Source organism: Phyllostomus discolor, chromosome 1 (assembly GCF_004126475.2).
Source record: "Phyllostomus discolor isolate MPI-MPIP mPhyDis1 chromosome 1, mPhyDis1.pri.v3, whole genome shotgun sequence".
Taxonomy (NCBI): Eukaryota; Metazoa; Chordata; class Mammalia; order Chiroptera; family Phyllostomidae; genus Phyllostomus; species Phyllostomus discolor.
This window is the reverse complement of record NC_040903.2, coordinates 85,163,763-85,188,945: the sequence shown is the minus strand read 5'-3', so window position 1 is coordinate 85,188,945 and position 25,183 is coordinate 85,163,763. Positions and strand designations below refer to the sequence as shown.

Genomic DNA, 25,183 nt, shown 5'->3' with positions numbered 1-25,183 from the left:
CCAGCTCACAATTAGTTGATATATCACCTACATGTGTAGGGTATTTTTTTGTTTTGTTTTGTTTTTGTGTGTGCCTTTGTTGTAAAACATTTGTTTTTCCTAGCTGGGTTACAAGTTCTCTTGTAACATAGTATCTGGTGCTTAATAAGTACTAATAAATTCTGACTAAATGAATAAATCAATGTATTAGTTGATTGGTTAATCTTATACCATAACTAAACATTTTTATGGACCGTCTTATGATTTTAGTGGAAGAGGGACTGAATACTTATTAGGGACTTCTTATGTTTCTAATATTTATGAAGTATCCTTTTGAGGTTAGAGAAAAATTCTTTTGACTTAAATGTGTTTTACTAGGTTCTTCTAGGTCACTTAAAATATTTTGAATATTATAAATTTAATACATGGTCATTATATATATTTGGAAAATAAAAAAACAAATAAGTAAAAATAAAAATCACCTCTAATTCTACCAAAAAGTCTAACAATATTAGACTTACATTGTACATCTGGTTTTATGGGGTTTTTTTGCTTACTATTTTATAATAATTATTTTCCCATGTTATTAGTTATTTTTAATTACTACAGATTTCCTTAATATACAGGCTAGAATTCATTCTCTTGCTGAAGCTTCAGTGGAATTTTTCCTTCTCCCCCACTTTTCACCCTATAACTCAACTGGCTATTGCAGTAACACTGTTATGCAAAAATGTGTCAATGTTTCCATTTCTGTTGGAGAGATTCTAACAGCTATTACTGAATAAGAAATTAATATTAAAAAATCATCTAATAGAAACTGACAAACTGCCTTCTAGCATAGTTTAGACCCCTCCCAACAGGACACTAAAAATGCCTATTTCACTCAATTCTTATGTGGACCATACTTTCACAAAATACATCCATCAGGAGTTGGGGAAATATCCCTTTAGGAAAAAACAAGAAAGCTTGCATTCCTTCTCAAAGCTTGGGAATCTCTATTGCATCTGCCAACATCTTTAGGTTCTGCTTCTAATTATGTCTTTTGCTTCTTTGTCTAGATTTTCTATGCAGTTCACGCCTTTCAAGCACGAAGTAACCATGAACTCAGCCTTCAGGAATACCAAAGAGTCCATATACTTAGATTCTGTGACCTAAGTGGCAATAAAGAATGGTGGTTAGCTGAAGCTCAAGGGCAAAAAGGATATGTGCCAGCGAACTACCTTGGGAAGATGACTTATGCTTAAGGAAATAAGGCTTTTGACCCACTTTCTGACAGGCTGTTGACTGACTACCTCATAAGGTTGACATTACAATGTTGGCCGGGAAATCAAGAAACCTCCAGACTACATGAACTGGTACTGTGTCAGGTTTTAAAGAAGGCTGTGCTTCCTAACAAGATCATTCAAACTGTATTATGAATATATGTTGAAGGAAACACTAAACAAACTGAGGCAGCCCAAGCTCCAGCTATGAACTGCTAAAAGGTGGAAATATTTTGAAAGAGTGTATTCTTTACCATCGTGAAAAGTTGGCCTTAAGGACAAGGTGTTTTCAATTTACTGTATTTTATTTTTCTGTATTATGTATTTTGCCTCAAAATGTTGTTTTTCATGTCTGTTGCACAGGCATGCACATATACACCATATTCATTACATGGTTTACATGCAATTATGTGTACTATATGGTATAGATTATCTACCATATATACATGAACCAGGGAGTATACTAAATTCACGTAAGAATAGGAATTGATCATTAATAGCCAACTAGAAGTCTGATGTCAAGCCTCTCTATCTGTATGTTTTGAATGAAAAGAAACTAAATAACAAAATGATAAAAACACATTAACATTTACCAGATGCATACCAAATGCCAGACATTGTTTGATATGCTTTATATGTGGTAACTTATTGGAGACAATATTATGAGGAAACTGTGGCCCTAGGAGGTAAAGTTAGTGCAAATCACATTTTTAGTAAGTGGTAGGGCTGGGCTTCAAACTGAGGTCTGGTCCTGGGGTCCACACTCCTAGGTGCTGCACGGTGCTAACCCACTAGGGGTGTCCACATTTGCCACCATAAAGCACTCAGTGAGGCAAACAACAGACAGTGATGAGGCCCATTTCTCTCAGGTCCACATTTACGTACTGAGAAGGTTTTCACAATCAAGGGCTATAAAAACTTCCATGATACTGGCCTAGAGGAAATGAAATACCTGGGTTTATTTATTTTTATTGTTTTGCTTAAACATTTTTGAAAGCATGCTTGTTTAAAAACTATCCTACATGATTGCTAATGATATTTTAATGAAGAAATATTTTTGGATCACTCCATTATTTGGATAATAACTGGGGAATGTGTGTTCCATGCTCTGAGACAAGCTGCAAATATTTTTAGTTGATGATTTGTACTTCGACAAGGCAGGCACTGAGGTGAACATTTGCTAGAATACAAAGTCCTGGAACACAGAACTTTACTTTGGGAATTGCTCAGAACTCTCCCCTCAAGTTTCAGGCATATTTTGTTGAGACATTTTATTGAACTAAAGATGCTTCTATTCAAAAGATAACATTAAATTAAATTTGACTTAGTGGTTTCTTTTTAGAACCAAAATAAGGCAGACTTTCATTGTCCACATAAATTGTGCTAATATGACATCAAATTTTAAGATTAAAATTAAAATTACTTAAAAGATTTTATTTGTATGTGTACTGTTGCATATATCCCTGAGAACTACAAATAACAAAATGAAGTGTTATGCTTTTTTCAGAGGGTTGCTGACTATAACATACATGTGTGACATGTACCTCCACATATTCATAAGACATTTACATGACAGAAAACATTCTATTTTATGATACAGTGGTCCCCTGTTATCCACAGGGGACTTTTTACAAGACCCCACTGGATGCCTGAAACCTCAGATAGTATCCAAACCCTAAACACACTGTTTTCTCTTGTGTATATAAGTACATACCTATAATAAAGTTTAATTGATAAATCAGACATAGTAAGAGATTAACAACAGTAACTAATAAGATAGAACAATTATAACAATATACTGTAATAAGTTATGTGAATGTGGTCTCTCTTTCAAAATAGCTTGTTGTAATACACTTACCCTTCTTGTGATGATGTAAGACTACACAATGTCTATAAGGGGTGTCCAACCTGCGGCCCATGGGCTTCTTGTGGCTCAGGATGGCTGTGATTGTGGCCCAACACAAAATCCTAAATTTACTTAAAACATTATGAGATTTTTTTTTGTGATTATCTGTCACAATGTATTTAATGTGTGGCCCAAAGCAACTCTTCTTCCAGTGTGGCCCAGAGGTGCCAAAAGGCTGGACACCCCTGGTACGTGGTGAGATAAAGTGAGGCGAATGACATCATAGGCAGTGTCATGCGGCATTAGGCTACTAGAAGCACTGGGATACTTCAACAGTCAAACTGATATCCTCAAAGGCTGCTGAGTAATGGGAAGTTAGAGTATAGAGTGTGCATATACGCCAGACAAAGGGATGGTTCACGTTCCAGGCTGGACAGAGCTGGATGATGGGAGCTTTCACCACACTGTTTAAAATGGAGCATGATTTAAAACTTGTGAATTCTTTATTTCTGGAATTTTTCATTTAATATTTTTGGACTGTGCTTGATGGGGGGCAAGTGAAACTGTGGATAAGAGGGGTACCAGTTGTTCCTAAAATTCTTAACCTCAATATGGTTTTACGAGGTTCTACTGGTAAGTCATTTTTGCATATTTTCTTGTTTTGAGTTGGATACCAAAAATAGATTTTTTTTCTTTTTCTATACACAGAAACATTTGTACCCAACAATAAAATATAAGTAAATCCAGTTTTCCTAGGGTAAAGCAAAAGGAAATCCAAACTTGTTACTTGCAGGAACAGTGAACATGCCCAACAATCAAGACAGTGGGGAAATGTTGCACACACACACACACACACACACACACACAGGTGTGGCAAATGTAGGTTTACAGTTGTGAGTACCTAAAACAGTTTATTCTTGTATTATTATTTATTTATTCATTATGGTATTATTTTCCATAAGAACTGTAAACTACTTTTGCCACATACTGTATATGTAATTTAAATTGTGACCTTAATATTTCCCACAAAATGAAAAATTATATAAGTAGAGTAGAACATATTTGCTTTTCTGGCTGAAATATTGACTAGGTGTATATGAAAAGCTTGGTCTACTTGTTGTGTGGCCCTAGGACTGATGCTTCCTGTCTGACATATGAAGAAACCACATCATTAAATTCATAGCTGCAGTCAGCTGTTGAGCGAGAGTTATAAGGAGCCACCCACTGCAGTCCCCCACTCCTATGCTGAACGTACATTACTGTAAAACTACATTGTTGCTATTTTAAAAATACAACCTACATTCCACGTGGCATTTAGGCTTTACTTATTATTTTTTGCATTATGCAATACCCTCGTTATTTTAATATGTTGTTTAAAATCAAATAACTGTAATTTTGAGGCCAGGCATCATTTGGTTTGGCCCAAGGGAAATAAAATCCCAAGACAGTTAAGGTATATATAAGTTTTCAAAAAGTTTTAAAAAATACAACTGTCACTGACATATGCTAATGTAATTATTTTCTACATTATAAAAATTATATGTTATTGTACAGTAAAGAATTCCGTGAAATAGTTTTTTTTTTAACCAGGAACAAAATGATTTTTTTGTGGCTATTTTTGTTTGTAAAACAAATAAGTGTATATATATACACACGCATATATATATTATCTAGAACTTATTTGTAAAAAGGTGATTTAAATTAACAATATACATAATTAAGTTTAGAAATTATTTTTAAAAATGCAGTAATACAAAATTATCATGGGTGCTTAAGTCTTGGAAAGAAGTTACAAAGCCACTACTTGAACAGTCCTTACATTTCAGAAAAATAATCTTGTTTTAGTATTCACTAGTATAAAACAATTCTATGAAGGTTGACTTTTGCAGGAGATATAATGCACATTGTTAATCATATGAATGCAGCAGTGCAGAAAATAAGTACTGGTATAGTCCACATTTTTCTTAAAATAAAATTTGGACATTTAGAGGTGGCTATTAAGTGCCTGTCACTATCTGTGATGAATAGTTCTGATGATTTTACAAAAATTAGTTTTCAATATTGAAACATGGAATTAAAAACATTTCACTTTCCCTAAGCTTTCTTTTGTCTATTGCGAAAGCCTCTTAAATTTATGTGAATAGAGGAAATCTTTATATTCTAAAATGGCAAAAAACCCCACCCCACTTTGTTTAAATACTGTTATAACTGTGACTTAAAGATAGCCAGTGCAGTGCTCAACATGGGAAGCATCTAGGCCTCACAGATTCAAGCTAAACTGAACATACACGTTTACATTATAGTTGACGAGAAAGTAATTAAATTTCATTGACTGGAAGGACATTAGATTTATACATTTTAGGGATATCTTACTATTCATAGAATGCTAGTATTTTTAAAGTCTAATTTTAAAAAATATCCCTCCTTTGATAACATACTATGTAATATATAAAAACTTAGTCATTAAATTTTCTATGATTTACAAAATTATTCCAATATATGTTATCTTCACTCCAAGTTACTAAAATTCAAGCTGAGTCTCTGAGGCTAGTTACAGCTTTCAAGATACTACACTCTACATACAGGCAAGATTCGCTTTAGATTTTCAGGAAAATGAGTCACACTTTAGCATGTGGTGCTATCATACAGAGCTGTTCTTGTTTGAAAAAAAAATCTAGAGGATGTATTCTTAATAAATTAAATAAACTTATCTTACTTAAAAATCATTATGGTATGTTAATGCATTCATGTTTTTCTCTACTTATATAATTTTTATAATTATTGCTTTAATAAAAATTTCTGTAAAATGATGTATTTCCTATATCCTGTGGTCAATTTATAATATCAGTTACTAATAGATAGTACTATCATACCTCATTAGGAGTCTGAATCACCTAACCTTTGAGTATCAGATGCCTTCAATTTTATCTCATTAATTATCTGTGTTTAACAGAGGAGAAAACAGAGGATCACACAACTCATACATGGAGGGACAAGAATTCAAACCCAGGTCTCCTGACTTCAGACCAATATTCTTTCAATGTTTTCCTTTGTTCCTCCTCTCTTTAAAGTCACTAAAATCTATGATTAATTAATCTTACAGTAAGCAAAATATGCAAAAAGAGAAAAGTGATACTGCATAGATCTCTACTAAAATGGGATTTCAACTTACAACCCTAAAAGCTTCCTTTTTGGCTCACCTAATTATGTCTATTTGTTTACTGAGCCAATATACACTCATTGAGAGCTGCAGTGGGAATACCAAAGTGGGCAAGATGAGCACAGTCCCTGTCCTCACACATCTTAAACTCTAGTGGGAAACACAAATTATACATAGCCAAATAAATTGATTGATGTAAGGCTGGTCATTTCATCACATGCTCAGATAAAAAGCCTTGTAGCTCAGTTGATACAGGAACCAAGGTCCTGTATCAGCTACAAGGTCTAACAGCTACTTGAAGACAACTAAACTCTGACACCAGATATATGCATGTGTAAAAATACCAATGTGAACTTTACATTATTAGATGTATAAGTACTTATACATATGTACAAATTCTCAATATAAATATTTGTACTCAAAAAGAGCAGTACTCAACAAAAAGTAAACAACTTCCTTAACGAATCTGTCTTCTCTGAAGTACTGCAGAAATTAAAGTCATTGCTTCTCACATCTATCCAGCACACATGGGACAACATTTTCCATTTCAAGTGCCAACGTGCAGACTGTGTGTATTGCTGCTTTAAGGTTTCATGGGGACTGAAGCTACGTTGGCTGTTAGAGTTGTTGAGCTGAGCTTGTGTTGGGTCATTTTGTCAGTTTCGTCCAAACTGCCCCTGAACTGTAAACAAATAATTACATAAAATCTTTTGACCCTAAAGGGAATTTGAGACCGATGCCAAACTGATGATTAATCAACAGCAATCTGTCAAAACAAAAACATCTGCAGGCAGATTTTACACATGTAAATAGATATTTACTGCACTTTGTAAGTGCCTCAATCTTGATTTCTACTTTACCATGAATAGTTTAGTTCCATAATTTCACAGGTTGGTTTAAAGTAATCTTTCCTTATAAAAAGGCCAAGCCAACTTAAAAAACTTTATCTCCATATACATCATTTATCAGTATATTTTAGAATAATGATGTAATAAAAATGTAGGGACAGGGGAAAGGATTTTAGAGGCTGCAGAGTGAAGATTTAGTGGCACACACACAAAAAGAGGGAGATCTTACCTTTTGCAACAGCATGGATGGACCTGGAGATTATTATGTGAAGTGAAATAAGCCAGCCGGAGAAAGACAAATACAAATACGATCTCACTTACATGTGGATGAACAAAATAAACTGACGAACAAAAACAGAAACAGAGGCATGATTACACAGAACAGACTGATGGGTGTCAGTGGAGAGGGTGCTTGGGAGACTGGCTGAAAGAAGGTAAAGGGATTAAGCAAAAAAACCTCTATATCACAGACACAGACAATAGTGTGGTGACAGCCAGATGGAAAGGCAGGTGGGGGAAGCTGGAGTTGGGCAAAGGTAGAGGGAATGGGGCCAAAAGAGACTTGACTTGGGCGATGAGTCATAATGCAGTGTGCAGATAATGTTTTATTGAGTTGTGTGCTTGAAACCCATACCCCCAATAAATTCAGTAAATAAACGAATAGTAAAGATAAAAAAAAAAAGATTTAGTGGCATGCATCAGAGTTTGAAGGAATGTGGGAAATTTTTAGATTTCCAGTTCACAGTCTAGTGAATATGGGAATTTGTTAGACTTCCCGTTTTGGATGAAATTGAGATATTCATGAATTACAAGATGGCTACTGCATTTTACTGTAAGAAATGGTTTCTATGATCCAGAAAGCCTCATGTCTTTTTTCAGAATCTATAGATAAAACAATGGTAGGCAAATAAGGCAAGCTAACAATGTACATGTGCATACTTCAAAACAATACTTTTATACAGGAGCTACTTTTATACAAAGTTAATTAAATTTAGATGAAATGCTATAACATTTGGGGGCAGCAAAAATAAAACAGTCTTAGTTTTCATGGTATAGGAAGAAGAAGCTATCAGGATATAAACAAGTAGATGTTATCCATCCACAGACTCTTGAATGGGTGTTTTTCTCAAGAATTTTCAGGAATGTTGTAATCAGGATAGATCAGGATTCAAAATTTATTACAGATACAGGTATACTATGTTCATGCTACCCTGGCAATGTAAGGAGATGTGGGCATGTGAGAAAAGCATTGCATTAAAGGGACATGGTAGCCCTGACTGGTGTAGCTCAGTTGGCTGGGTGATGTCCCTCAAAATGAAAGGTCACTGGTTTGATTCCTGGTCAGGGTACATGCCTGGCTTGTGGTTCCGGTCCCTTAGGGGCATGCACGAGAGGCAACAGATCGATGTTTCTCTGTCATATTGATGTTTTTCCCCCTCTTTGTCCCACCCTTCCCCTCTCTCTAAAAATAAAAAAATAAAATCTTGAAAATAAAAGGGCATGGTAGATCACAATCTATTGAATGACCTCATATAAGGTAGATAAAAAGGTAAAGATATAATACAGAGTAACAAGAATCAATTATGATAAATTCATTTTGAAAAAAGAGAGATGACATATTGGGGGGCAGTCAACTGAGATGAGGCTGGGGACTAACAATGATTATGAGGAATACTGGGGGGAACAGAAAACTTCACCGTGGGCCATCCCTGCCACCTTGGAAGGCGCCTTACTCAGCAGAATCAATTCTCGGGACTTTGTTAGAGGATGCACAAACTACTGGGGTTTTTTTGGTTTTAATTCACATATGCTACCAGAGTCTTCTTGGGACTCTGGAAGTCTCATCAAGAATTAGCCATCATAATTACTGTTTTCCAATACTATGGAAATTGTTAAATCAAAACTGTTGAACAGATTTAAAATAAAGATGTTCAAGTCTTTCTAAACAAAATTTAGCATTTTGAGGTAAGAAATAAGAGACATTTCATTATGAAGATTTTTATTAAATTATAGTATATTACAATTTATGTCCTATAATAAGATTTTAATCTTTAAGGTAATGTGACATTAAAACCTACTCAACCACATTACTTCTTGAGTTTCTTTTGGGCAGCTTTCTTCTTGACCATCTGTAATCGCTTCATGGCATTGAGCTGTGATTCTTGTGAAGTTGGACCTTTAAGGGATGCTGAGGAAGAGCTGCTTGATTCTGAGGCGGTTTTGCCCGTGGTGCTTCCACTAGGCCCAGACGCCCCACTGTTCCCATTTCCACTCAGTTGGCTGCTGCTTCCTGGGACTAAACTACTTGGACTAGGGAGACCTACCTTGCTAACATTGTCACAACTGACTGAGCGACTAAGGCCAGTTTTGCCCAAAGTTAGAGGTGGAGGTGGTTTCAACGGTACAGTGGGTGAGGTGTTGTTACTGGCACCTAATTTGGAACCTATTCCACTTTTGGATGATGTTGCCAGACCAGTCAAACCCACAGGCTTCTGGTTCGCTGATGAGGTAGCAGGTTTCCCACTATTGTTTTGGGTTGTTGAACTCAATTTTGCTGTGGATGGACCAGCAGAAGTAGTTTTGGCAGCAAAAGCTGCCCATGCAGTCAGTCCACTAGTTGCTGAAGAGGAAACACTGGTACTAGAAGAATTTCCTGAAATAACCGGGGATGTCTAAAAAATTAAAAAGAAAATACATATTACATTAAAGCCAAATATAATTAACATCTAAAATAATATTCTGAAATATGTAACACATTTAATTGTTGGACTTTATATACAAATGTAATGACTTGGGAAATTTAAATCACAACACCAAAATTAAGTTCTTATAAAACTGATCTGAAAAAAAAAAAAAAAACAACAAAACTTATCCATAAATATAACCAAAGACACTGAAATTGAGAACAGGCTGACAGTGACCAGAGGGGAGAGGGGAGGGAATTTCAGGGGAAGGGTTTGAAGGAACAAGTGTAAAGGACACATGGACAATAACGGGGTGGGGGGAGGTGGGGACTGCTGGGGGTAAAGGGCAGAAAACTGTACTTGAACAACAATTAAAATTAAAAACAAACAAACAAACAAACAAAATAATCTTATCCATAGCTAGTGGGATCTACCATTTCCAAAGCAGAAATTTGGGAATGCCATATTCTTGTTCCACTGATATATTTCCTTTTTGAGAATTGCTTTTAGATTCAGTTTTAAGCCATATCAGAAAATCAGATTTAATGCTATAACTTGTTTTCACCCAAAAAGGTATTATCTAGCTCAGTAAAAACATCTAATTCTTTAGACTTTGTTCCAAATGACATGGATAATTTCAAAAGCAGAATTCACTCTTGCAAATAGTTACTGTACTGTAAAATACATACAGATATGCAATGTTAACTACTTGGAATTGTATAGCTTCGGTGATATATTAAAAAGGTCTCATGACTTTATTTTCACTATTTGTCCACGTTTCCACTGAAACCATCACATACAATATCCCTACTTCTGTCTAAAGGATTTTTATCAACAGCTTTATAAGCTGTACAATGACATTTTGGGAAGGTCTGACTCACTCCTAAATGTATTTTGTAAAGGTTAACACTTCAATTTCTCTAATTAACTTCCTTGGCCAGTCAAAAGCTAACAGAGATAACAATGTCACTGGGTAAGTAACATGGCTCTTACACAAGTACAGTAATTTTTCACCTTCACATTTGGGCTGTTTAAATTAATCACGGTCTGAACTTCTCACTGGTCCTTTTTTTACCTTCATATTCTTAAGAAGATTCACAAAAGCGTTAAATTTACACATAGGTAAAAAATAAAGCATTACAAATAGTATCTTTGAAATATGATAGTTATAATGTCTAAAGTATATCCAGTTTCCATAAAGTAGCCTTCAGTACATTCTGCATATAAACATTTTTAACCAATGTGAAAAGTAATCAAAATAGAATGCTCTGAGATTTTTACTTTTTAAGAGGAGGAATCTAGATTTTTGTCCACATGTTCTGAAAGTGACAGGGTTTTTTTTTTTTTACAATAACATCATAAATAACTACTTATACGTTTATCCAGAAAAGATAAACCACATACGTTATAAATTCCTACAGAAATGAATACAAGTAATGAGAAAATGTCAAGGAAGCAAAAGGACACAGGTGCAGTAAACTTTCAATGATCAGTCTGAAAGATCTAATTTTTTTCTTTTCTTTTTGTTAAACATAAAACTGTCTGCCATATGGCTAAATCATCTTTCAACAGACTTCACAAAAGAAAACCCATCTGAAGTAATTAAAAAGACCAACACTTACCAAGTACAAATGAGAAAGCAGGTTCTGTGTGTATGGCATTTTATTTTAATGGCTTGCTGTTACCAGTATTGTTTTTCAAACAAACGGCAGATGGCTTACAATACTATGAGGACACTCATGCAAAATAATACAAACAATGGATACCAAGTAATTCCTTACTACTTCAATGGATAAATTTCTCAACTGTTTTTTAACTATAAATATTTTCTTGTCCATTATCCTAGTTAGAATGCCATTTGTTCTTTATATGAGAACAATTTTTTGTACAATAAAAATGGATCCGCTTTTATCATAAACACACCAAATCCACGTAAGCAGAGCAAACAGGACAGCCAAGGCCTTAATTGCTCTGCCATAAAATGATGTCATATAGGGTTGCCTAAAAATAAACTTTACTAGTAACAGGTTTGTATAATAATCTACCTAAAAGTGACTTAGCTATAGAATACAGCAACTCTAATTATTTTTAATAAATTATTCTTCTATTCCAATTCACCATGTTTCTATGTTATAAATCAATAATAAATATCAATTGGATATCAACTTTTCCTAGTAAATTAAACCTTAAAAATGATCAACAAATAAAATAATTAGTATCTTTCTCAGAGTACTTCACATTTATATTCTTTATCATTGCCCCAAAGTTCTTGCTTTTTGTTACTTATAGTCAGTGAGAATTATATAGTCAACTTCAGAATTTTCTGGGGTCATCCTTTGAAAATTTGGTGCTGATTTTTTTTCTTTCATCTTTGGTATTCTGCTTAAAATTAGAATGTGTAACTCAGGTAAAACATTCATTTTGTTATAAAGTTAGGCTACAAAAATATTTTCTTCCATGACGAAATGCCAAGATATTAAAAATAATGTAGTGTGAATTCAACGATGCAAACCTGTGAATGAGAAAAGTGCTACTCTCATTAAATAATCTGGCCCCTAAATATAAAGGGTAGGTATCACAAAAGCTCACAATGATCAAAGAAAAAAAATAAGACAAAACAAGAAAACTTCTTCAATAGCCAATGAGTAGGGAGAAAAGAGCTGTGGGGTCAATTAGTACATGTAATATGAGGAGCAAAATTGTTGGCACTGAAGACAGTGGTATTTAGAATTTAAATCAAATTCCTGACAGAGGTACATGTCTGACTACATAGAAATGGTACAGAATATCAACTTGCAATGCTCACGGACAGTTCCTAATTGTGATAAAAGCAGAAATAACACAGAAATTAAATAATTGTATAAATGCTCTTTTTCTACCTGTTAATAGTAATGCAATCTTATTTTCCAACATATGGCCAATTAGTATATAAAGTTCCTCATTAATTTTTTTTCAAGTTAGTACTGTTTAGTCAACTAAATTAAAATAAAAATGAAATCTTAGATAATTTTAAATAGAAATAAATGTACTATACCTTGACTTCTGTTCTCTTAAATGCTAGAAAAGTTGTCTCTTGTTTGAGTTTAGTTTCTGGTTTCTTAACCAATGGGTCTTTGACGGCAGGAGCTACAGAAACAACTGTGGGGGCTGGTTTCTGTGGTGGCTTCTGAGTTTTTTGAGCCTGTAAAAATCAGTTAAGATTAAATTAGCTACATAATCTTATTTGAATGCACAAAAAGATAATAAAAAATCTACACAGTACTCCTCATTTAGTTGAAATACAGTTGAACTTTAAAAAAATATTGTGATCACACTAAAAGTACTTAGAGGAATTATTTTTATCACCAATGTTTTTATACATTTTATTAGTTTCTGAACAGTAAAGATAATAAAATCTGTAGAAATCATGCAGATTAGGATGGATTAAATACCAATTTTAGCAAGACAAAACCAGTTGTTTTTTTTAAAAAAAGGAAAATCACAAACTATTTGTAACTGTAATGAAGTACATTTTTTTATTATGGTTGGGCAAAGACTTACTAGTTTTCTTCTTGGGGTTCAGGCATAAGTCTCTGAGTAACTGAGAGTAAGTTAAAAGGTAGTTTAGATCAATTACATGGGTTTAAATACAGACTGGGAGAAAAAATTTATTAGTGATAAATGATGAAGCTTTTTGAGGTATTTCCACACTCTAGAAGTAGGTACACTGAATTCTTAGAGAAAGTTCACAAATACAGATTTCTATGTTGTCAAAGAAGAATTTGTATTCATTGTTCCTTTACAAGTATATTCAGTTTCATTTTGACCAATAGTTAATTTCTCCTGTTTTATAGCTACATACGTTTACTGCCTATTTCAAATGTGGATTATGGGGATGAATTATAATTACATTAATAGTTTAGCACAGTGTCTGGAATATGTTGAGTGCTGACAATAATAGTTACTATTTATTCATTGTAATTATTTACAAAGGATAAGGTATTTGGAAGAATCCATCCATATCTAATGGCAAAAGTGCTCCAAGCATTTCCATTTCCTTTGACTATCCTAATAAGGTCATATAGGGAATTTATTAATAATTTGTTCCCATTTCTGGAGGTTTGAATATAGACTGTTTTATTCTTGTTTGGACCTTCTTGTGGAATCTTCTTTTACTATGGTTTACTGTATTAGTTATAATTTTGGTCCTTAGCATCTCAATTCATTCCCATTTTTATATTACATACTTTCTACATGAAAGTGTACCTACTTTTAAACATCACCTATAAGGTAACATTCAGATCAAGAACACTATTAAGAACGCTGAAATATTATCTGTGATAAAACATCTCTTACCAGCAGAAAAGGAAGGCAATCTTACTCTCCATTGCAAAACCACGTTATGAGACTGTAGCCCTCAGAATAAATCAGAAATACAGGTTCTATAACCATGGCTTCCCATTTACACTTCTCTCCACCCACATCTACTATTCCAGCGGTTAGATTCTGAAGGCTGACCTAATGTGCATGCTTTAGCAGACAAAGATTCACCACCATTGAAACCCAGAAAGGACCTCCACCTAATAGATCATGTTTAGATCTTCTGCTTTCTCTATTTCACCCAGCCGTCTTAGAAGTTGAGTAAGAAATACCCAGAAGTCTTTGCCTTTTGTTAGTAATACTAGTTGAGGGCATTAGGATATTTATTATCACTGACTCAGTGTTGCTGCACAGAGGCACTATAATTTTTCATTGGGTGACTGCCTCACACACTCAAGAATGCATGTCATTCTCCACTCAGGGCAACAACTGCCAGTAAAGCAGCAAGCACAAGCACCACATATTTCTAAATGCTGCTGAGGAGGGGTGTGTTTCTACCTTAGATTGAGAACCACTGCAGTAAGTCGTGTGAGTCTCTTACCCCGTACTGAGGCAAAACCCATTTCCTAGTAGAGAGAAAATTATAGAACCGAAGAATGACCGTTGCCCCTGACACACACTATTACAACATTCTTGTCTAGGACTTTCTGTAATAATGTGTACTACAGAACCTGCCCTAGTTGGAGAAATTACTGCAAGGAGAAAGAGGATGTAAGTAGAGGCAACTGGGGGGAAAACTGAATGGAAAACAAAACATTTTTCATTTTAGAGGTGTTAAAGTAACCAAAGGATACCTGATCAGCTGCCAAAATTTACTCCAGAAAGAGTAAGAACGATAAACAGATTTGGTGTAAAATAAGTAATAAAATATGGGGGGGGGGAGTTAGAAGAGAATCATGCTTACTTTATTAAGAGACATTGAAATAAAATACAAAACTTTAAGGATATATAAAGAAAGACCAATACTGTCACCAATTAGTTATTCTGACTATTACCAATTCTTAGTGACTACACCTGTCAGTGCCCTGGAAGGCACTGTATTGTATACCCATAATCATTTTGCTTGAGGTCCTGAGGGTTATTTTAAACAACAAACTATACAAAACTCAGGCTGAGCAGAAATACCTGTACCTTGTCACAGAAATTTCCTATTACAAAGAAAAGTATTCCTAGTACTAAAAATTTACTACTTTTCATAGGAATAAGTAAAACCATTTCTTATTTTTGATTTAACTGATTAAAAAGTAAAATAGATGTCTTGATTTTGCACTCTTAACTAAGTACTTCTGACTTTAAAAAGATATATTTGGTCAGAAAAATTTATGTAGAAATTCATTTAATTAACAGACATGAAAACTCTGATTAAGAGTCCCTAATCTAAGGTAGAAGATAAGGGATGGGGGAATTAAATAAGTCACCAAAGTAAATAACAACTTGATTTCTTTAAAAGGAAAATGATAAAACTTATTTATCTACTTTTTAAATGACTGAAAGTTAGAAAACAATCCAATATAACAAATGAACTCATGTTTCAGGCTGATATTAAAGGCAGTTATGTCAGTGAGCTGTACAAGAAGCAAGCACATTGGGAGAGCAGGGTAAGTGGTCCCTCCAAGACAATGAGAAGGAAAGAGTAACAGAGAAATGCAGATACAAAGACAGAGATGCACATACAAACACTGCCCTTGTATACAACTGTAAGTTTGGTGGTTTGAGCTCACTCAGGAACAGACATTTTCAATATTTTCCTACCAGACTCATCAAAAATTGGGACTTTGTTTCTCATGATTTCCCACAGCACATTATAGTATTTTTAAACGTTTAGAAACACACTGAAATACTAGTAAAAATATTAATATTTTATGGGCCTTCAATCTGTTTATCTATATTAGAATGAGGTAAAAGCTGAACAGAGAAGAATGCATATTATACTGTCTGGTCTTTAAGCACAGATACATAAATCAAATATATACATTATGTACACAAACAGTTAGACAATCAACTTGTATGATTTACTTTTTCAATACTACAACAGTTCAAATTTTTATTTTGAAAAGCCATGTCAACAAAAATCATTCCTACCATTCTTTTCATTTGTCTGGTACATCGGGCACAATACCACACAAGGCGAGGGTCATTCACTTCCTTGTCTGTCACTTGGGGCTTATGGCAATCTTGGTGGTAGAGATTATGGCACTCTTGACATTCTACTAATTGATTACCAGATGCCACTGTCATTTGCCTAAGAAAACAAAACAGTAAACATTGCACTTATTTGAATGAATGCAACAATTTAAATCCATTTTAGGGTTGTTCTGGGAAAGTTTGATATATTAAAGATGATTAAAAACTCCAGAGAACAGAAGAGCAAAATAAACCACAAGATGTAGGCTATACAAAGACTTTATTTCTTTTAAAAGTTATGCCCAACCACTAGTAAATATATAAGGTGCCTCAGCAATAAAATTTGGCAATATTCTCCTTGTCTTTCTCTTGCAATATTTTTATTTCTCTCAGAAGGCAAGTGACTTTGGCTAGTCCTCTAACAGTCTCATAACACCTTCTTTGAACCTCTATTAAATTCCTTTATATTTGTTACCTACATGTTGATCTATTCTCCCCATTAATATATGAGTTGTCTAAAGGTGAAACCTGGACATGACATAAGGTGCCTAGCACATGACTGTACAAAGGGTGTTTAATACATGTTTTATCAATTGAATAGAAAGCAGCAAAATGTGTATCGAAAAAAGTATAAATTCCAAATAGCACGAACACAATCATCACAACCTTAGACTATCATAGTTAAGTTTTCTGATTTGAAGGTTATAGTACTAGTTCTCTCCCCATTATTACTTTAGCACTTATTTCTTTATTTGAAAAGAATAACCTTCATGGCAGATAAAGACTGAAGTAAATATATGTGAAAACAATGAAGCTCTAAAAACTGATCCCATTCAGATGTACATATAACATGGTTAGGTCTAAAGTTCATAAAAGTTGCCATGACCAGTATGGCTCGGTTGGTTGGGTGATGTCCCACAAAACAAGCAGTTGTTGGTTTGATTCCCAGTCAGGGCACATGCCTGGGTTGCAGGTTTGGTCCCCAATCAGGGTGCATACGAGAGGCAACTGATCGATGATTTTCTTTTACCTCCTTCTCTTTCTCCCTCTCTTCCCCTCTATCTAAAAATAAATAAAATCTTAAAAAAAAATCCCAATATCACTTAAAAAATAAAAAAATAAAGTGCACAAAACTTTATAGTTATTTACTCAGCCCCAATATTGTAGAATTTAATTGAAGAAAACCGTAACAAAGATGGCAATCTTTTCTGTTGTGCTAGGCAGTGAAAGCCATTAACAATTAGAAATACACCCCATGGCATGAAAAAAGCTTAAAATCTAATCATTCTGATTTTTAAAAAAAACTTAAGTAGATTTATTGGGGTAAAGTTGGTTGATTACATTATATAAGTTTCAGGTATACAACCCAGAAATCCTTCTTCTGTCTACCAGAAAAATTTGAAAACACTTATCCTTATAGATATAGGTACTGCTGTATATAAGCATAATTTATATATGTTTTTATATCTATATATCAATGTTTTAAAATACCACTCAGAGTAACCTACATGACCCATTAATTTCATTCCATTATCCTTAGGAAAAGATTTAATGATGCTTTAAGAAGTCATATATAGCAGTTTACTTTATAAGTACGACCCATCATTCCGGAGATGGAAAAAGCAACACAGACTTCCTAGAAAAGAATGACGGAAGTAACTTGGGTCTGCTGAAGAGACTCTTCCTCACTGAAGAATAAAGCAATGATTGCTTTCTCTCCACAACCCAAGAATGCAGAAAATATTACTACAACATAACAGATGAAAGAAGCCACAGTCAGGAAAATAAAATGTTGAACAATTTTCAAGAAGTTAAATTGCTGTGTGGGCAGTTCATAGGGAACAATCTACTTATCTCCTACCTACCTACGAATAATAAAAACAAAATAAAAAACACTCAATAATTGCTCTCATTTTTTTTTTTGTTTAGTTTGCTCTTTAGAAAGAAACCAAAAGAATCCATGGCAAGGTACAACTTACCTACAAACAACACAGGCTAATCCCATCTCCATGGCGAAATCATCAGCACTGGTCTCCTCAAAACTGGAAAGGTCAGCCATAGCTAAATCCTTGCTGGTCTGCACAGTAATGGGAGAGGACCGTGTTTCTGTTTTCTCCAATCTAGGTTTCTTTGGAATATCAACTCCTTCAGTGGTATCTGACTTCATCTATAAAAAGCACCCAATCAGAAAGTAACATGTTATAATAAACTTGAAATAACTAAGAGATAAGACAGACAAGGCGCAATGACCAAGTCCACTTGACAGATATTTTTACAAAGTTAGGGGCAGACATACACACTAAAGATATGTACATTTATAACACATTCATAATCAGTATGTTAAAAGGAACCGGCAATGTTTTCCAAATAAATAAACCAGAACAGTTTAGCATGTATCTGTGTTTCTCTTTGTACTCCTTTAGCCATTAAAGAATTCTGGAAGTTTGGCCTGGTTGGTATAGCTCAGTGGATTAAGCACAGGCCTGCAAACCAAAGTGTTGCCAGTTCGATTCCTAGTCAGGGCACATGCCTAGGCTGCAGGCCAGGTCCCCAGTAGGGGACGCATGAGGGGCAACCACACATTGATGTTTCTCTTTCTCCTTCTCCTCCCCTTCCTTTCTCTCTAAAAATAAACATATAAAGTCTTAAAAAAAAAGATTTCTGGAAGTTCAATGAATTTACTTATACTGACCTTTTTCCCCCCTGTGATATGTTTTCAATTGAAAAGTCATAGCATTAATAAGGCTATTTTTATTGGCTACTTTTACCTTAAGTATTTGAAGTTATGAACTACTAAACATGAAGCAAATGAAATATAAATATGATCCTATAAATAGATGCAGAAAAAAGTATCTGACAAAATGCAGCACCCACTTATGATAAAAATTCTCAGCAAAGTAGAAATAGAGAGAACATGTCTCAACATAATAAAAGCCATATGTGGCAAACCCACAGTTAATATCACAGTCAATGGGGAAAAACTAAAAGCATTTTCCTTAAGATCAGGAACAAGACAGGATGTCCACTTTCACCACTGTTATCAAACTTAGTATTGAAAGTCCCAGCCACAGCAATCAGTCAAGAAAAAAAAAAAAGGCATCCAAAAGAAAGAAGTAAAACTGTCATTATTTGCAGATGACGTGATAATATATATAGAGAATCCCAAATCTTCCACCAAAAAAACACAAGAACTGATGAATAAATTCAGTGAAGTAGCAGTATACAAAATAAATATCCAGAAATTGCTTGCATTTTTATACACCAATAATGAACTATCAGAAAGGGAAACTAAGAAAGCAATCCCATTCACTATTGCATTAAAAAAAAAAACCCAAAACCCCCACAAAAACAAACAAACAAACAAAAAACAAGGAATAAATTTAACCAAGAATTTAAAGACATGTACTCAAAGAATTCTAAGACACTGCAGAAAGAAACTGAATATACAAATAAGTGGAATCACATACCGTATACTCATGGGTGGCAAGAGTGAACATTGTTAAAATGCCATAGTACCCAAAGCCATCTATAGATTGAACTCAATTCATATCAAAACATCAATGGTATATTTCACAGAACTAGAATAATCCAAAAATGTACATGAAATCACAAAAAGACCCCAAGTAGCCTCAGCAATCTTGAGAAAGAAGAAGGAAGATATAGGTATCACACTATCTGATGTCAAACTATACTACAAGGCCATAGTAATCAAAACAGCATGGTACTGCAATAAAAATAGACATAGGTAAATGAAACAGAATAGGGAACCCAGCAATAAACCCATGCCTACATGATCAATTAACATTTGACAAAGGAGCAAGAATATACAATGAGGTAAAGACAGTCTATTCAATAAATGGTGTAGGGAAAACTAGACAGATACATGCAAAAAATTACACTAGACGACCTTCTAACAGCTTATAGAATAAACTCAAAATGGATTTTTCTAATGTATCTCCTTGGGTAAGGGAAACAGAAGAAAAATAAACAAATAGAATTACATCAAACTAAAAAGATTTTTGCACAGCAAAGGAAATCATGAATGAAATAAAGACAATTCACTGAATAGGACAACATATTTTCCTGACAGGACATCTGATAAGGGATAAAATGGGCAAAGAACCTGAATAGACACTTTTACAAAGGGGACACAGAGATGGCCAAAGATATGTGAAAAGATGGTCAATGTCAGTAATCATCAAAGTAATGCAAATTGAAACCACAATGAGGTATTACCTCGCACCAGTCAGAATGCCTATCATCAGTAAATCAAAAAACAACAAGTGCTGGCAAGGATGTGGAGAAAAGGGAACCCTCATGCACACTGTGGTGGAACTGCAGATTAGTGCAGCCACTGAGGAAAACATTATGGAAGTTTCCCCCTACAATAAAAAATGGAACTGCCCCATGACCCAGCAACTCCACTTCTGGGTATATATCTGAAGAAATCCAAAACACTAATTCAAAGAATATATGCATCCCTATGTTCACTGCAGTGTTATTTACAATAGTCAAGGTATAAAAACAACCCAACTGCTCATCAATAGATGAGTGGATAAAAAATTATGGTACATATATACAATGGAATATTACTCAGCCATAAAAATGGCATACCATTTGCAATAGCATGGATGGTCCCAGAGGGTAGTATGCTAAGTGAAATAAATCAGTCACAAATACCGTATGATTTCACTTATATGTGGAACCCGAAGAACAATATGTGGAATCTAACAAACAAAACAAAGACTCATAAATACAGAGAACAGATTATGGTTGCCACAGGGAGAGGGGTTAGTGGCTGAGTGAAAAAGGAGTAGGGATTGAGAAGTATACATTGGTAGTTAGAAAAAGCCAGGGGGATGTGAAATAGAGCACAGGAAATACAGTCAATAATTGTAATAACTATGTATGGTGCCAAGTGGGTACTGGAAATACTAGGGGGTACACTTCGTAAAGTTTATGGCTGTCTAACCACTATGATAAACAAGTGAAAGTAATATAATACTGAGTGTAAACTATAATTGAAAAAAAAATTAAAAATACAAATGAAATAAATACATGATCTACAAATTTATATATTACCATATTTAGTCCAAAGGAAATTCTGTCTCATGTCTTTAAGATATAAATGTTATAGATATACCTGTTAGACTGGCAAAAATTAAATAGTCTGGAATTTGGAATTCTTATACTTTATTGGTGAGAGTATAAATTTGGTATTGTACCTCCACTCTGGATAGCAATTTGCCTAGTAAAATTGAAGATGTACCTGTCCTATTGCATCTTTTATAGAGGGATACAGCCTACTGAAGCTATCACCATTTGTGCAGAGATAAGTACAGAACAGCTTATTGAAACTTCTCTACAATAGAGAATGGGGAAAAATAAGCTAATTGCTCATTAGTTGAGGAGTCGATAAACTGGTTTATTTATGAACTGGATATTATACGGTAGCTGAAATGTTCAGATCTACATGTATCAACATAGGAAAATTTCACACACACACATATACATACATATGATATAGAATTTATATAAATTTAAAAGCACAGAAAACAATATAATATAGTTTATGAATAGCCAAAATATTTAGAAAAAGTATAAAAACATATGGGACTCATATATTCCACCTTAAGGGCAGGGGTTATTAAAAATTTTTTTAACATATTCACTACTAAGTGCTAATATCTTAAAAATTGATGATGTGAAAAAATCATTTGAAATAGACAATCCAAGAATTATTTGCAGTCCTGTTAAGGTACATGCCATTTTGTAACAAATTTCACATTTACTCATTTATGCTTTAGTCTTTATCCTTCCTTCCCTCCCTCCCTCCCTCCCTCCCTCCCTCCCTCCCTCCTTCCTTCCTTCCTTCCTTCCTTCCTTCCTTCCTTCCTTCCCTCATTATTCCTTTATTCTTTTCTATCTTTTCTTGTCAGCTGTTCCATCTAGAACATTTGAGTCATGGATTCAAGTTTATACTTGAAATTAGTACATGTCCTAGGGCCCAAGTATTTGCTGACAATGACTTCAATAAGCAGTTAAAATATTTATACATTTTTCTCATTTTTCAAAAAAAATTCAACATCTATACTTATCAATATATATTTACTGAATGATTATTATGTACTTTTTACCACTTTTATATAAAAGAAGTTAGCACAAAATATTGTTTCTTGCCTATGATGGACTAATTTGCTTTGTGTTTTTACTAGATTAAAACAAAATCTTACCTTATCAGCAGGTCTCTTTTCAGCTTCCTTCTTTACCTTTTCAGCTGTGAGAGCCTTGCCATTATTATTGCCAGAAGGGAGACTGGATGATGTTTTGGGCTCTTGCTTAATGGAAATAGTTTTTGTGCTTGCAATTTTGGGTGGCTCCACATCCTAAAAGTAGAAATAAAAGGATAACTGTAGCCTTGGCTGGTGTAGCTCAGTGGATTGAGCACAGGCCTAAAAACCAAAGGGTTGCCAGTTCGATTCCCAGTCAGGACACATGCCTGGGTTGCAGGCCAGGTCCCCAGTAAGGGGTGTGCAAGCGGAAACCACACATTTGATGTTTTTCTCCCTCTCTTTCTCCTTCCCTTCCCCTTGCTCTAAAAATAAATAAATAAAATATTTTAAAAAACAAATGATACCTGTAATTAAATATTTAGGCTAACATATATCATAAAGAAATATATATCTAAAGAATTTTCAGTTGAAAATTAAGACATCATGTTGTGACTCATGTTCTTTCCTTTAAACAGCTTTATGGAGAAAAAAAACTGACATATAAAACTGTACCTATTTAAAGCATAAAATTTGATAAATCATACCTGTGAAACCATCACTGTAACCAACAGCATCATCCTCCAAAGTTTCCTTGTGGCCCTTTGTAATCACTCCTAGAGGTATACATGCTAGAGAAACTTTGCCCTTCCATGCTCAGGCAACCACTGGTGTGCTTTATGTAACTATGGATTAGTTTGTATTTCCTAGAAATTTATATAAATGGAATCATACAGCATGTGCTCTTTTTTTTGTCTTCTTTCACGTGGCATATTTAGAGATTCATCCATCTTGTTGAGCATATCAACAATTCGTACCTTATACTGCTGAAGAGTAGTGCACTGAGTGGCTATACCACAATTCATTTATCTATTTATCTATTGATGGGCATTTGGGTTGTATGAAGTTTGGCGCTATTATAAATAAGTTGTTATGAATGTCCACGTGCAAGTCTTTTGTAGGAATATACTTTCACTTCCCTAGAGTAAGTGTCTTGGAGTAGAATGGCTGAATCATATGGTATGTATAGGTTTTTAACTTTTTAAGAAACTGTCAAGCCATGTTCCACAATGGGATACCATTTTACATTTCCACCAGGAGTACCTGAGAGCCCCAGGTCCTTCACATCCTCACCAACACTGGTAGGTATGCCTAATCCTTTCAATTTTAGATATTCTAATAGGTATGTACTAGTGTATTATTGTGAATTTAATTTAAATTTCCCTAATGACTAATGATATTGAGCATTTTAAGTATTTATACCATACATATATCTTGCTTGGTAAAGTGTTTAAATTTTTGGCCCATTTTAAAAAATGGGGTTGTTGTTTTATTATTGAGTTTAAAAGTTTATAGATTCTTGACACAAGTCTTTTATCAGATTCATGATTTGCAAATATTTTCTCCCGAGTCTGTGGCTTGTCTTTTATTGTGTTTTAAACTTCTAATCCTTATTCTTACCTTATAGTTTTGCTTATATATATATATACTTAGCATCTATCATTACTAACAGTATAAAAAGTTTATGTATACAGTGGCTCCTTATAATTGTCACCTCCTTCCCCCAAAGGAGGGTATTTCCCTGCTGTCTTAAGTAAAACATTGGAATGTGGGTTTTATGTATTATCACAGAAGAGGAAGAAATGAGAAATAGGATTTAGACTTATTGGTAGCATGGCTTGCTTTACTCTTGGGCTGTCTAGACTAGGGGTTGGAGAGCAAAAGCCTGTAGGATAAATCTGGCCTCTGCCTATTTTTATAAATAGAGTTATATTAGAGCACAGCATCACCCACTCATGCATGTATTATCTACAGCCGCCTTCATTCAACCATGGCAGGAGTAGATAGTTGTGACAAAAACCAACTGGCCCACAAAACCTAAAATATTTACTATTTGACACTTTTCAGAGAGTTTAGTGATGTCTCATGTAGACTTTTAAAAAAGTCTTTTTATGCAGATTGTTAATAACATTTATTAAGTTTGTTAATAACAGTAACAATTATTTATTAATATAATGATCTGCATTAATATTATTAAAATGTTAATAATTCAGATTAAACCTAAAAGTGTATTGCATCTGCAACATAAGAAACTGAAGACACAGTCTTGCAGTATTTAAAAACTATTATCTAATTCAGCAAAGAAGATCCTCAGGTCATCAATGGATGAGTTAAGTGCTAACTTCATTATTTCACATTTGACTTACTCATTGATGTAAATGAAAATATTAGCCAATTTTTATGTTGGAACTACATTCAGAGAGCCAGCTGTTAGTGTTTACACGCAGACTACTTCCAGCAGGTGATTCTTATGAATGCTGAAGTTTGAAAAACTCTGGTATAAATCATTCTCACACAATTCCAGAGATAGAAATGTTCAGCCGAAGGCTAAAATTAAATGAACCTGTGCTTTTTATAATGCTTCCCCACAACAAGTATTTTCTCTAGATGAGCAAGAGAACTTCCAGTTAGAAACCTAAGGGCAGCAGGCTTTTTAATAACAACAATTTTTTCCTGTACTTTAATAGATACACTTCCTTTTGTTTTAGAATCTCAAAATACTGTGTCTTTAGTAATAATAGGTTTTTCCTATTTGGAAAATACCAATACTTAGAGCAGAATGACCTTGGCAATGTTTTGTAGAATGGTATT

The 25,183-nt window shown here is 34.2% G+C and overlaps 2 protein-coding genes across 5 annotated transcripts in view; one reads left to right on the top strand and one right to left on the bottom strand.

Moving 5' to 3' along the window:
- ARHGEF38 (Rho guanine nucleotide exchange factor 38) overlaps positions 1–2,143 on the top strand; it is a 132,490-nt gene extending 130,347 nt beyond the window's left edge. For both annotated transcript variants that reach the window (XM_036025735.1, XM_028508281.2), the window contains one exon: positions 1,038–2,143. In XM_036025735.1, coding sequence (XP_035881628.1) covers positions 1,038–1,223 — 186 coding nt within the window. In that variant the 3' untranslated portion in view covers positions 1,224–2,143. The remainder of the gene's footprint in view (positions 1–1,037) is intronic.
- A 6,934-nt stretch (positions 2,144–9,077) lies between these two features.
- Positions 9,078–25,183, bottom strand: part of INTS12 (integrator complex subunit 12) — a 28,366-nt gene continuing 12,260 nt past the window's right edge. For 2 of the 3 annotated variants that reach the window (XM_028507570.2, XM_028507571.2), the window contains exons 3-7: positions 22,496–22,648; positions 18,242–18,429; positions 16,221–16,380; positions 12,814–12,960; positions 9,078–9,767 (exon numbers count right to left, since the gene is read on the bottom strand). In XM_028507570.2, coding sequence (XP_028363371.1) covers positions 9,183–9,767; positions 12,814–12,960; positions 16,221–16,380; positions 18,242–18,429; positions 22,496–22,648 — 1,233 coding nt within the window. In that variant the 3' untranslated portion in view covers positions 9,078–9,182. The remainder of the gene's footprint in view (positions 9,768–12,813; positions 12,961–16,220; positions 16,381–18,241; positions 18,430–22,495; positions 22,649–25,183) is intronic. The other variant, XM_036025721.1, reaches the window with a different exon arrangement.